Raw genomic sequence first — 13,029 nt, forward strand, 5'->3', positions numbered from 1 at the left:
GGGAGGAAACTGCTTGAAGGAACCCTGGAATCTAGGACCGTTGTCTTGGGGATCGCGACAGGAAGAAAAGCCTGTTTGGGGGGAAGAAAATTCGATTTTTGTATCCGGAAATGATTTCCCTGACCCAAGCGTCGTTGACAACAGACAGCCATGCGTCCATGAAAGAGTAAAGTCTGCCGCCCACCCTGGAAAAATTTCCATGTGGGGGTGACACGTCACTTTGAGGAAAATCTAATGGAACGGGAGCCTGAGGACCTGGAGGGTTGGCCTCTTGATTTCCAGCGGGGAGCGGGTTTATACGATGGATTGCTGCGATCTCTGGAGACAGAGGACCGGTCCTGCTGGGATGATCCTTCTGCTGAAGGGAAGGGATGAAAGGACCTAAACGGCCGAGGAGCCTTTCTGTTGAAAAATCATCTAGGCCGAGACTGGGGAACAGAGGTACTGTTACCCCCAGTGGCATCAGAGATTATCTGATCCAGTTTAGCGCCAAAGAGTCTAGAGCCGTGAAATGCCAGGTTAGTGAGCGACTTCTTGGAGGTGGTGTCCGCCCTCCAAGACTTCAACCAAAGGATACGGCGTATAGCTATTATGTTGCTGTTAGCTCTTGCTACACACCCGGCCGCATCTAAGGAGGCAGCCAAAAGGTATTTACCCGCATGATTAATTTGGTCTGCCAACTCGTTCTGAGGGGCAGACGACAGGACTCTCCTGCGAAGAATTTTTGCCCAAGCTGAAATGACTTTTGCCACCCAGGCAGAAGCGAAAATAGGGCAGAGAGAGGCGCCGAATGCTTCAAAAATTGATTTAGCCAGAGATTCTATTTGTCTGTCAGTTGTGTCTTTAAGGGATGCCCCGTCCGGAAGGGATAGACTGGAAACTCCACTTCAGGAGCTTTCGTCCATTTTGTAAGAAGGTCCGCATCGAATGGATATAGGACGTCTAAGTACCTGCGGCCTGAGAAGCGCTTCTCAGGGTGTTCCTAGTGTTTGGATAAAGTAGTCTCGAACTCTTTGTGATTAGGAAAGGTTCGGGAGGGAGGATTCGCTCGTTTAAAGGGGACGGAGCCGTCCTGAAGAGGAGCTTTATCTTCCTTTATTTTGAGCGTTTTGAAAATGGCCGATATGGGACTATCGACCATGTCCTGAGTCTTAGACATGTTATTTGCGTCTGAGTCTGATCCTGATTGAGAGTCATTGTCTGACCTAAGGTTGTCTTCTGAAGAGTGAGACGAGGAAAGCAGCCTGGGTGGAACGGACGGACCTTGCGAACTGGAAGACAAGCTTGAAAGAACGCACTTCCTAGAAATCTTACCCGGCTTGTCCTCGTGGAGGTCGCGGTCAGGTGCAGACGACTCTCACCGTGAGAGGTGGTCGGAGCACAGGTGGCTGAAGATAGTTGAGGAAGTCGTTCTAAGACCTGGACCGGGGACTGAGAGACTTTAGTCAGGTCAGAAACCGACTGACATTGCTGCAGCCCACTCTGGAGGGGGGGAGTGCACTCATCCCGGGACTTGGGGTGCTCCGGTGGGGCAAACATCGTGGATGGACTGCAGGACGGGCAGAAGGGAGATGACTGACCTGACGCCCACTTCTTTTTGCAGCGCGCGCAGGCTTAGTGGGTAGAGGTGGGTCTAGGGTAAGGAGTCCTTGCAGGGTTGGACATATGCGAAGACTGCAGAATTACTGCGGCCAGTATCTGTAAAGGGAGTACTGCTGCGGGAGCTAAAATTAGGGGCTCAGAAAAACATAAGAGCCTACCGTGACCAGCACCGTTATCTGATGCGCAGCGCACAGCAGATGTGTCCCCCAAGCTGAGATCCCTGGCGTGTCTCACACTAGGAATCAGAGCGGCCCAGGACCTTAAATATGGGCGGAGCTGGGCGGCAGCGTTGCGCGATTGGCTGTGACCTGCGGGGGGGGTCACAAGGAGAAAGAGGATGCATGAACCGAAAGTAGCCCTGTGATGGGCTGATAACTGGCGCCAACAAAGCGCGCGCTCTGCAGTGGGTGTGCACCGGAGCACAATGGAAAGTGAAACCAGCGCAGCGCCGGTTTCTGCCCCCGGAGCCCTTGATCCTGGCGCGATGAGCCCGTGACGCCGCGGTGAAGAGGGAGGTAAGGGAGAGAGGCACCGCTGCCTGCTGCTTCAGAGAAGGGTACCCGGCTTGTGGGCTGAGAGGCACGCGGCTGCAGAAGAATGGGCGGGAAATTGAAAGGAGACTCTGCTACCAGCCTTGTAAGGTGCGAGCATGGGACTGATGGTAGCCTTTAGGCTGCTTACCTGACGTCCACATGCTTCCTGAAGAGGATGACTGTTATGAATGAGTCACCGGGGAGGAAAAAACAAAAAGCAAGCTAAGCCCAGAAAACCGGAGAGGTTGATAACTAGCGGATTGCAGACCCCTGATCCTATCCACAACAACTAGCAGTAGCCGTGGAGCGTGCCTACGGTGGTCCTAGACGCCTCGTCACGGCCGGAGAACTAAATAAGCCTAAAGAAAGAAAGGGAAAATCTAAACTGCCCCAGAGCAGACCCCAAAGCAATAGACAGCCCCCAACATGTATTGTCGGTGAAACAAGATGAAAGCACAGACACAGGTAGAAAGATAGGCTGAGCAAACGATGGTGCCCTCGCTAACTAGAAAGGACAGGAAAGAAAAGCTGCTGTCTGCAATCACGCAAGAAACCCTGCCAAAAAGAATGTCCAACACGTCTGATAGAAAAAGGCTCTGAAGTCGCTAGACTTCAAATCACTATATCAGCACTCAGGTATATTCTGAAGACAGAACAAAAGAGATCAACTGATCAGAGACAAAATGGGGAATTCAGCCCAGTCCCAGCCAGGGCTGGCTGAACACAAAAACTAAGTAAACCAGACAAAAACTCATATGAACAATAGCAGAGAAAACTTAGCTTTAGGAAGGCAGGAACCAAACTGGAAACCAGGAGCCAGAGTCAGGAAAAATCACCAGCAAGAAACTAGGGAGTCGGCTGCCTGAAATCCAATCAAACTCCTGATGTCCAACCGCAGTCCTCTTCCTCAGGTGGCCGGTCTCTGCCATTTAGACCAGCTTCATTACCTCCCTTCACCAACAGAGGGAGTCCAGATAGAGAACTCACTACTCCTCTGTCAGCACAGCCAACTCCATAACCCTCACCAGAAGCCAGAGGCAAACCCGAAAATGAGCTCACAACAGATGACCACAGGGGCCCGCGATGAGGGGGGACCGCTGGGAATGAATGTCCTCTGCCCCGCACTATGTCTGAATAGTGCAGAAGACTGCACCAAACTTTTCTTCCCGCAGGGGATAGTCACCGCCGGTGACCGCCAACTTCCTCTCAGCCCTGTCCCGGGAGAGGGGTGAGGAGGGGAATTGGCTAGGACCCGCCACCTGAAGTCAGCCCGTAGCACCCGAGGGTGATAGGGAAAGGGTCCTGCCTGCGTTCCTGAGAGTTGCAATGTGTGTAACATCACATTGTTCGCTCAGCCGCATGATATGGGAAAGCAGGGTGAACATTTACTCCTTGTTTCCCGGTGTTGAATCTGGAAAATAAATGGGAAAAGATTAATACACACACACACACACACACACCCTAAAAGAGAATCGTTAGCTGTGGATCTGGGGAGATCCCGGTCCGCCTCCTACAGACACTAAGCACAAACTGAGGTACTTGGTGCCTGTCGGTGGGTGTATACTGCCGGGGAGGAGCTAATTTTCTTGTTTTTGCATAGTGTCAGCCTCCTAGCAGCAGCATACACCCATGGTAATCTGTGTCCCCCAATGAAACGATGATGAAAACGCTATTAACCTTCAGATATGGTGTTAATCTGCAGGTCAATAGCGTTCTGACTCTGCGTGGCACCTGTAGTTAGACCCCCCGCTCCCTCTGCGGTGAGGAAATATACTTTATTCCTCCCTTTAGCGCTCTGGTTTCAGTCATGTGGGTAGCACCAGTACGGGTTCAGCCACCGCTCATTGTATAGAGACCAGCAACTGTAACCGAGCCCACTGCAGTGATGGACAGCAGCTCAGCATTAGGGCCATCTGTCAGTCACTAGTTCTCTTTAAGGCTCTCATTCATTTTTCTCCTGCTTTTAAGCTTTAATGCCCAGTAGTGTCCTTCTCTGACATAACTAGCTCACGTCATGTAAGATCCATAAGATGCTCTGTGTAGTAATTCATGTTGCCTTTTAGGATGTTTGTGACATCAACAGATTATGCAATAAATGTTCCATAGATGGGGTTCCCAAAACTCTGAAACAAGCACCCATCGCACAGTTTATGGGACTTTAGACTGTTTTTACCTCTACATGAGGGGTAAATGGGATACATAAACCAGTAGTCCTATGCAAGCAAAGTAGTTACATCCTCTTTTTTTTTTTTTTTTTTTACTAGTAATTAAATATATACCTATGTACAAGTGAAATGCTTATGGGAGTTTTATTAAACTACAGTCTATTAGGGTAATTTTTGCACCGTACCCATTTTCTCCTACGCCTCATTGGGGGACACAGGACAATGGGTGTTATGCTGCTTGCCACTAGGAGGACACTACGTGAACACAGAAAAAAGTGAAGTCCTCCTCTTCAGTATACACCCTCTTGCTGGCTGAGATTTCCCAAGTTCTTGCTTAGTGTCTGAAGGAGGCACTTGGGTCTGGCTTCAGACCCCAACGTTTTTATTTTCGATTTTTGAAATTTTTTCTGTAAATTTTTATATTAACAAAGTGAAGGGGGCGACATTTCCTTTCAAGGGTCCGCTCTCCCCCGAACCAACAGGCGAGAACGCAGAGTATACCTCCCCGTACCCCCTCCTGCGACGACTGGGGCATATCTGATTCTTCTGGGCGACAGTTCTTTTACGGTCCCGATCTCCCCACATGGATATGAGGGCAAGCGCACGGAGAAGACTTTAGGAGTGCTTCGGATGCCCTGAATCAGCCCCATGGCCTCTCCATCCCCCCTGCCCATAGGGAGGATCGATTGAGGTATACCCCCTTTAAGAACTCGGCTCTGCTGCATCACCCGGGAGGATGAGACCTGCAGGCTGGGTCCTGGACAGCGTGGCCTGCGTGAGCACCGGATTGGAGGTATGGGGTCGGGTCCTGGTCCCTGGGAGAAGCACTGACCTAGTGTCAGTGGCGGTACAGCGCCCCCCCCGCTCTCTCCTTCACCCGGCGCTCACCGCGGGTAGGCCCAGAAATTTAGTCCCCGACTTTTCGGCCGACTAGGCCGCAATTTACATAGCGCCACCCACCGTTAGCGCCTCCGCCCACGTCTTTGGCGCTTCTCGCTCTGTACGAGAAGCGCCCTGCTAGTCTTGAGGGCCATGTCCTTTTCACCTCAGCCTGCTCTGTGACAGCTGCGGGGGCGAACGCACTGACTGACAGCACCTGGTGATGCTGCAGGGCCACCACTATGCCTCCTGGGGACACAGCATCAGGACCATGAGTAAGCTGCATCTGCCCTCAGAACAAAGCTTAACCCCTTCTCTGCACATTCCCTGGAGCTGCAGCCCAGGCTCTGCCTGTAACCCTTTCAGTGGCACTATGTCTCAATCTAAGGAAGTCAAAAGGGCTATTAAGAAGCACACTGCGTTCTTTACCGCTTGTACTACTTGGAAGACTGCCTTGCCCAGTGCCCAAACTAATCCGTTGTGCACGGATTGCGACCCGGCTTGTGCTCAAACGCCATCCGCCGCCGCTGCTACGGTGCTCCCTGCGTTTAGTCCCCCTGAGTGAGCTGCATCCCTGTCACGGTCTGTGGAGTCAATGACCAAGGCTATAGACTCCCTCCGGGAATCCTCTTTAAGTCAGAACGCGTCTTTACCGCCCGAGGAGGGCTCTGGCGACGTCCGGGAACAGTCCGCCAGCAGGGGCTGTACTCGTTCAAGGGATCCTCAGGTCTCTAGAAAGTGGACCCATGACGCGTCCCCTGCTCACGCTTCAGCATTGGTGAGTTCTGTCTCTCGCCCTCCCACTCGTAATGTTCGCAGCGAACATGACTCTGAATTCGAGTCTGACACATCAGTACCTCAGAATCCCCCAAATGGCTAAGAGTCGCTTGATTCTCTTATAGAATCAGTCAACAAGATTCTGACGTTGGACAAGGAAAATATTCCCGCTCCGGAACACGTTAGCTCATTTAAGAAGACTAAATGTGTACGCAGAGTATTTGCCAGCCATTCGGAGTTTAAGGACATTGTCCAGAATCATAGGGACCGGCCACAAACGGTTCGCAGGTCAAAAGCCTATCGAGGCTAAATACCCTTTTGCTCCAGATTTCCTGAAGGATTGGTTACAGTCCCCTTTGGTGGATCCTCCTATATCTCGTCTTGCTTCCAAAACGCTTCTATCCATTTCTGAGGGTTCTTCAGTCAGAAAACCCCTCTGATCATCTAATTGACTACCTCGCTCGCTTAGTTTTTGAAGCTTCGGGAGTGGCTTTTTCCATCTTTCGCGGCGACTTGGGTGGCTAAGGTAATGGCCGCTTGGGAAGAGGTGTTAATTACTGCCTTCCAAGACAGCAATCTTCCTCCGGAGGCTACCAGTGTCGCCAGGCAGATAATTTTAACTAATTCACGCAGGGGACTTTGTAGTAGATGCTTCTTTAGATGCCGCCAATTGCGCTGGTCAGGCAGCCGCTAATGCAGTCTCCATTAGAAGAGCCCTATGGCTCTGCGACTGGCGGGCAGATTCCACCTCCAAAAGATCGTTGACTTCTCTGCTCTATCAAACTGGTCGCCTATTTGGAGAGAAACTGGACCAACTCATTTCTGACACTAGCGTGGGGAAGAGTATATTCGTTCCCCAACAAAGGGCTGTCCGGCCGTTTCGGAATCAACAGCCAACTCGTTTTCAACCTTTTCGCAACAATTCCAGTTGGTCCTCCACAATCTTCTCTTCCGGATCAGGTCGGTCCCCACGTGGAGACAAAGGTTCCCAGGTCTCATGCAGACCTAACTGAGCTTGGAAACCCAGGCCAAGGGCATCTGGATCTAGGGGAGCCAGATCCCATAGATCCTCTACACAATGACTTGTTGCGGTATCTGGCCGACAACGACAAAGTAGGCGGTCGCCTACTTTCATTCAGTCACACCTGGCTCGCGGTCGTCCACGACGAGTGGGTCAGGGAGCTGGTGTCCTCCGGATACAAAATAGAATTTTTTTGCCCCACTCCGACATGTTTTTTGCTGATCCTCACCTCCCAAAACAAAGACAACAGCCTTCCTTCGGGCCGTTCATGCCCTGCAAAGGGATGGAGTCATCATTCCGGTCCCTCAAGACGAAAGGTTCAGGGGTTTTTATTTAAACCTTTTTGTAGTTCCGAAGAAGGACTGAACGATGCGGCCCATACTGGACCTCAAGCTGTTAAATCAGTTTGTCAAGGTACGGCGATTCCTAATAGAATCCCTACGATCAGTTGTCGCTTCCATGGAAAAAGAGTTCCTAGCATCCATCGATATCAAGGATGCTTACCTTCACATCCCAATTTGCCTGTCCCACCAGCAGTTCCTGCGTTTTGCAATTCGCGAGGAGCACTTCCAGTTCGTTGCCTTGCCCTTCGGACTCTCCACCGCCCCCAGGGTCTTTACCAAGGTCATGGTGGCTGTCATGGCCGTTCTTCACGCTCGGGGAGTGGTGGTACTGCCGTATCTGGATGACCTGCTGATCAAGGGTCCGTCCCTTCCAGCCTGCGAGGAATCCGTGGATATCACAGTAAATACACTTTCTCGCCTGGGTTGGAAGATAAACTTCGAAAAGTCTTTTCCCAACACTGGCCCAGCAGATTTCCTTTTAGGGAATGATCTTGGACACTTCTCTGGGTTGGTCATTCTTCATACAGAAAAGGCCTGAGCTTTACAACAGGGAACGCAGACTCTTTCCTGACCAGTTTCTCACTCCATACGTTTCAGCATGAGAGTTCTCGGAAAGTTGGTGGCAGCGATAGAAGCGGTCCCATTTGCACAGTTCCATCTCCTCCCTTTACAACATGCGTTGCAGTTAACTTGGGACAAGAACCCGTTCTCCCTGGACCGTCAGTTCCTTCTGTCCCTGTGGGTCAGACAAGCCCTCAAGTGGTGGACACTGAAATCCTCCCTGAATCAAGGGAAGTCCTTTCTCCCATTATGATGGTAGGTGGTGACCACCGACGCAAGTCTTCTGGGGTGCGTTTTTTCATCACCACACGGCACAGGGTCTTTGGTCAATTCGAGAGTCACGTCTCCCCATCAACATCTTGGAGATACGAGCGATCAGATTAGCCCTACTGAGTTTCCACCATCTCCTCGCAGGTCACCCCATCAGGATCCAATCTGACAACGCCACGGCTGTGGTGTATATCAACCGTCAGGGGGGTACTCGGAGCAGGATGGCCATGCACGAAGTGAGTCACATCCTCCAGTGGGCCGAGACCAACCATTTGCCCATGTCGGCAATCCACATCCCGGGGGTAGACAATTGGGCGGCGGATTTTCTCAGTCACCAAGTCCTTGCCTCAGGAGAGTGGTCTCTTCATTCGGAAGTCTTTCAGCAGATTTGCCATCGCTGGGAGACTCCGGATGAGGATCTCATGGCCTCAAGACTAAACAACAAGGTTCCTCGATTCATTGGCCGACCGCGCGATCCATGTGCCATGGGAGCAGACACCCTAGATCTGCCGTGGCACGGGTTCCAGCTCCCATACATTTTTCCCCCTCTTCCCTTGCTCCCGAGAGTCATCAAGAAAATCAGAGCAGAGGGTGTACCAGTGATCCTAGTCGCGCCAGATTGGCCGCGCCGGGCATTGTACGCAGAACTAGTACAACTAGTCATCGACGTTCCCTGGCGACTTCCAGATCGCATGGATCTACTCACAGAGCCCGATTTACCACCAGAACTCCGGGGCCCTGTCTTTGAGTGCGTGGCCGTTGAATCCTGGATTTTAGCACAGGCTGGTTTTTCTCATGACATGATCTCCACCATGGTTTGTGCTAGGAAGCCCGTGTCCATGCACATTTATCACCGCACTTGGAAAACCACCTTCTCGTGGTGCAAGGACTATGGACGATCCACTCTGGTGTTTTTCCATTCCTTCTATATTGGAATTCCTACAATCCGGATTAGTCAGGCCTCGCGCTTAGCTCGCTCAAGGGCCAAATTTCAGCTTTGTCAGTTCTATTCCAGCGCAAAATTGCCACCATGTGCAGGTGAAAACGTTCATTCAGGGAGTTTCCCATGTGGTGCCTCCCTATAAGAGGCCATTGGAATCATGGGACCTTAACTTGGTTCTCGGATCCTTACAGGAGGCTCCATTCGAACCACTGCAGGATGTACCACTAACTGTTCTCTCTTAGAAGGTGGTCTTTCTAATGGCAATTACGTCAATCAGACGAGTTTCGGAATTGGCAGCCCTGTCCTGTCGTCCTCCGTTCCTGAATTTTCAGCAGGACAAGGCAGTTCTCAGGACGTCCCAGTCTTTCCTGCCCAAAGTCGTGTCTTCCTTTCATCTCAATGAGGAAATTGTTTTGCCTTCCTTCTGTCCGGCACCAGTCCATCGCATTAAGAAGGCCCTCCACACCCTGGATGTGGTTTGGGCTCTTAGACGGTACATCTCGCGGATGGCTCCCTTCTGCAAGTCAGATGCCCTGTTCGTACTGCCAGAGGGGCATAGGAAGGGTCTAGCTGCCTCAAAAGCCACGCTAGCCAGGTGGATTCACTTGGCTATTCAGGAATCCTACCGTGTCAGGGACACGCCTGTCCCAGCATGGATTAAGGCGCATTCTACCCGATCAGTGGGCGCCTCTTGGGCCATTCGGCACCAGGCGATGGCAAGGAACAGGGTCTGCAAGACTGCGACTTGGTCCAGTCTGCATACCTTTACAAAACATTACCAAGTTCATTCTCAGGCCTCTGCGGATGCAGCTCTTGGCAGACACATCCTGCAATCGGCAGTACCACAGCGTTAAGTCAGTGGTACATTGGGTAATAGCAGTTGTATGCTCCCCACCCAGGGACTGCTTTAGGATGTCCCATGTTCCTGTATCCACCAATGAGGCGTAGGAGAAATAGGGATTTTTGTGTACTCACTGTAAAATCCTTTTCTCCGAGCCAATCATTGGGTGACACAGCACCCACCCTGTTTAGTCTATTGGCTTACTGTATCGTTCTTAGGTTTTGACATAGTTACTGTTATTTGTTTAATGCTCCTGCTTTTTCACCGAACTGGGGAAATCTCAGCCAGCAAGAGGGTGTATACTGCAGAGGAGGAGTTAATTTTTCTGTGTTTACTTAGTGTCCTCCTAGTGGCAAGCAGCATAACACCCATGGTCCTGTGTCCCCCAATGATTGGCTCGGAGAAAAGGATTTTACGGTGAGTACACACAAATCCTTATTTTGTCTGGCCCTCTCATGTAGAATTCCACTTATTCTCACCAGTTTCTGTCAGTGTTCAGGAGTGCCTGTCCCTTTAAACTGATTTTTTTTTTTGTTTGGTCCATTTCGATAAGTGATCAGAGGCACAAAAAAAGACCAAAGTTGCGACAAATATTGATTAAAAAAAAAGCCTTGGTAACTTTTGTCTATAGTGTTTTCTTATTTTAATGCTTGACTTGCATCTTACCAGTCTTAGTAACCAGTAATCAAATACTTTGAAATTCTTAATTTAAAACCTTAAACATTGTTTCTCATTTTTAATTTATTGAATATTCTTAGACTGCGGTCCGTCACGAATCATGCAATGGTCTGTATAAACTGTCCCTTTCTGGTTTGGATGGTGGTGACTCAATAAATAGATCATTTTTGCTTCTGGCTTCATCAACATTGTTAAAATTTCTTCCTGATGCTCAAGCACTAAAGCCTATTCGGGTAAGTCATGGAAGAAAAGCATAAATGAATATTCCTCTGTGGTTCACTTAAAGGGAATCTGTCACCCCTTTTTTGAGATCATATAATATCATTCAATTGTGTGTCACATAAAGATTCTCTTAGTACTTTTGCTTCCCCCTGACACCGTACCTTTCATGCATAAATACCTTTTTTATATCGGTTCAGATGTATGTAAACTGCCACGCTCCGGTCCGATAGACGGGGCTTATTCAACTGCTCCCACCCCTCCCTGTGTTGCTCTACACAAGAAGAAATGTGTAGAGCAAGACAGGGAGGGGGCAGGTGAATAAGCCCCGCCCAGCGTACCGGACAGCGGCAGTTTACATACATCTGAACCAATGTAAACAAGGTATTTATGCATGAAAAGTGCGTTGTCAGGGGGAAGCAAAAGTACTAAGAGAATCCTTATGTGACACACAATTGTATTATATCATTATATGATATCTCAAAGGGGTGACAGATTCCCTTTAACCATCTGGATAAATAATCAGTGATTCCATTTTTTTCCCCTCATAATTTCTTTAGCATAAATCAGTAGTGCAAGTGAGTATAAAAGTATGTTTGCTATATAACTTTATTAGGAAATATTGGCTTTTGCATCACCTTCCAGCTGCCTGCAGTTCATTATTTTCTCTGTAGGATTTCTGTAAATGTTCAGAAACTAGAATCTTGTGGAAAACTGTAAAGTGACAGGGAGGAGGGATATGCAGCTGCAGTTTTTCCAGAAGGAATGTAGTCTTCTGATTGGCCCAAGGCACAGAGCAGTGACCTCACAGCAAGATGCTCTGCCCTCATCTGTGAAGGGAACTTTAGTTCAATCCCTAATGAAGTGCAAGGGTAAAATATAGAGGGGCACCAGTGCTGCATTCTCCATTTATAGGTACTGTGCGGTCCTAGAGTTAGGACTCTTGCACATCATAAACTGATAGCATATATCCTAGCAATATGCCATCATTTTGCAGAATGGGAATAACCCTTTTCTCTATCGCCTCATTGGGGGACACAGGAACCATGGGGTATATGCTGCTGCTACTAGGAGGCTGACACTATGCACAGAAAAAGTTAGCTCCTCCTCTGAAGTATACACCTCACCGACTGGCAATAGGCTACTCAGTTTAGCTTAGTGTCAGTAGGAGGTGGACACAGGTCTTTCATTAGACCCATATCTACCTCAGTGTGCGTCGTTCCCTTTCAGGTACTCGAAGGGATGCAGTGTGAATAATCACTACTGTACTTCCACAAAGAGACTGAGTACGGCGTGTACTGCCACCCCATATCCTAATGTCTTCCCAGCAGGACCAAGAGCCCCTAACACAGAAGAGTGTTTAGGCGACCCAGACCCGGTCCTTGCCCCTGTCTCTTTACCCACTCGCCCACCAGAGCCTGTCAGTACTCGGAGGCGAATACGTCCCACAACGCAGTAAGCTTGGACGTCTTACATTTCCGAATAGAGAGGTACTTTTCTCCTCTCTCCACCAGGTTCCAAGAAAGAAGAAAGGATCAAGGTCAAGAAGAAGAAAAAAAAAAATGGGGAAAATTAAGGAATTTTTTTTCCTTTGTGGCATTTTTGGAGCGCTGGGGTGTTGTTGTTGTTGTTGTGTTTTTTTTTTTTTTTTTTTTTTTTTTTTTTTTAATGATGGGGGGCCTTTATTCCTTGCTAGCAAGACAGGGCGCTGGGCTACCTTTTTTGTGCTTCCTTGGTGACCTCTGCGCCGCTCCCCCCTGCTACGGCGGTCAGGAGAATTAATCTAGGCCCCGACTTTTCAGGCCTAGCGCTCTGCGTTGGCTCTGCCCCCTTTTTCTCTCTACATCCAGACGTGCTTTTCTCCCGCCCGTCTTGTCTCTTCCAGCCTCTGAGGTTAGCCCTGCCCACTCCCTCTGCTACTGTGAGAGTGCAGATCGCCACCATCTTGCTCCTCCTGGATATGGCTGCTGGCTCCACCTATTCCTCTGGGTCTCTGAGAGCGAGTATATCCGGAGAAAACATGCTCTTACCTCCTGCTGCGTGCTTTTTTTTCACTGGCACCCCAGACTGTCGCCTGCCTCCTGGACGCCCTGCAGACTGCCTGGTACCTGCAGGGACTTGCATCGGCCTGCTCTGTCATCAGCCTGCATAGACTGTGAGTAGCTGCTCTGCAGCCTGACACTCTCCTCTGCACCT

The 13,029-nt window shown here is 49.9% G+C and overlaps 1 protein-coding gene across 1 annotated transcript in view; it reads left to right on the forward strand.

The window, feature by feature from the left end:
- LOC141079250 (ubiquitin carboxyl-terminal hydrolase 34) overlaps window positions 1-13,029 on the forward strand; it is a 157,321-nt gene that overhangs the window by 116,078 nt on the left and 28,214 nt on the right. Inside the window, exon 35 of the mRNA XM_073565292.1 lies at window positions 10,695-10,847. Coding sequence (XP_073421393.1) covers window positions 10,695-10,847 — 153 coding nt within the window. The remainder of the gene's footprint in view (window positions 1-10,694; window positions 10,848-13,029) is intronic.

This window comes from Dendrobates tinctorius, unplaced genomic scaffold (assembly GCF_039654945.1).
Source record: "Dendrobates tinctorius isolate UK_male_01 unplaced genomic scaffold, ASM3965494v1 ptg000638l, whole genome shotgun sequence".
Classification (NCBI taxonomy): domain Eukaryota; kingdom Metazoa; phylum Chordata; class Amphibia; order Anura; family Dendrobatidae; genus Dendrobates; species Dendrobates tinctorius.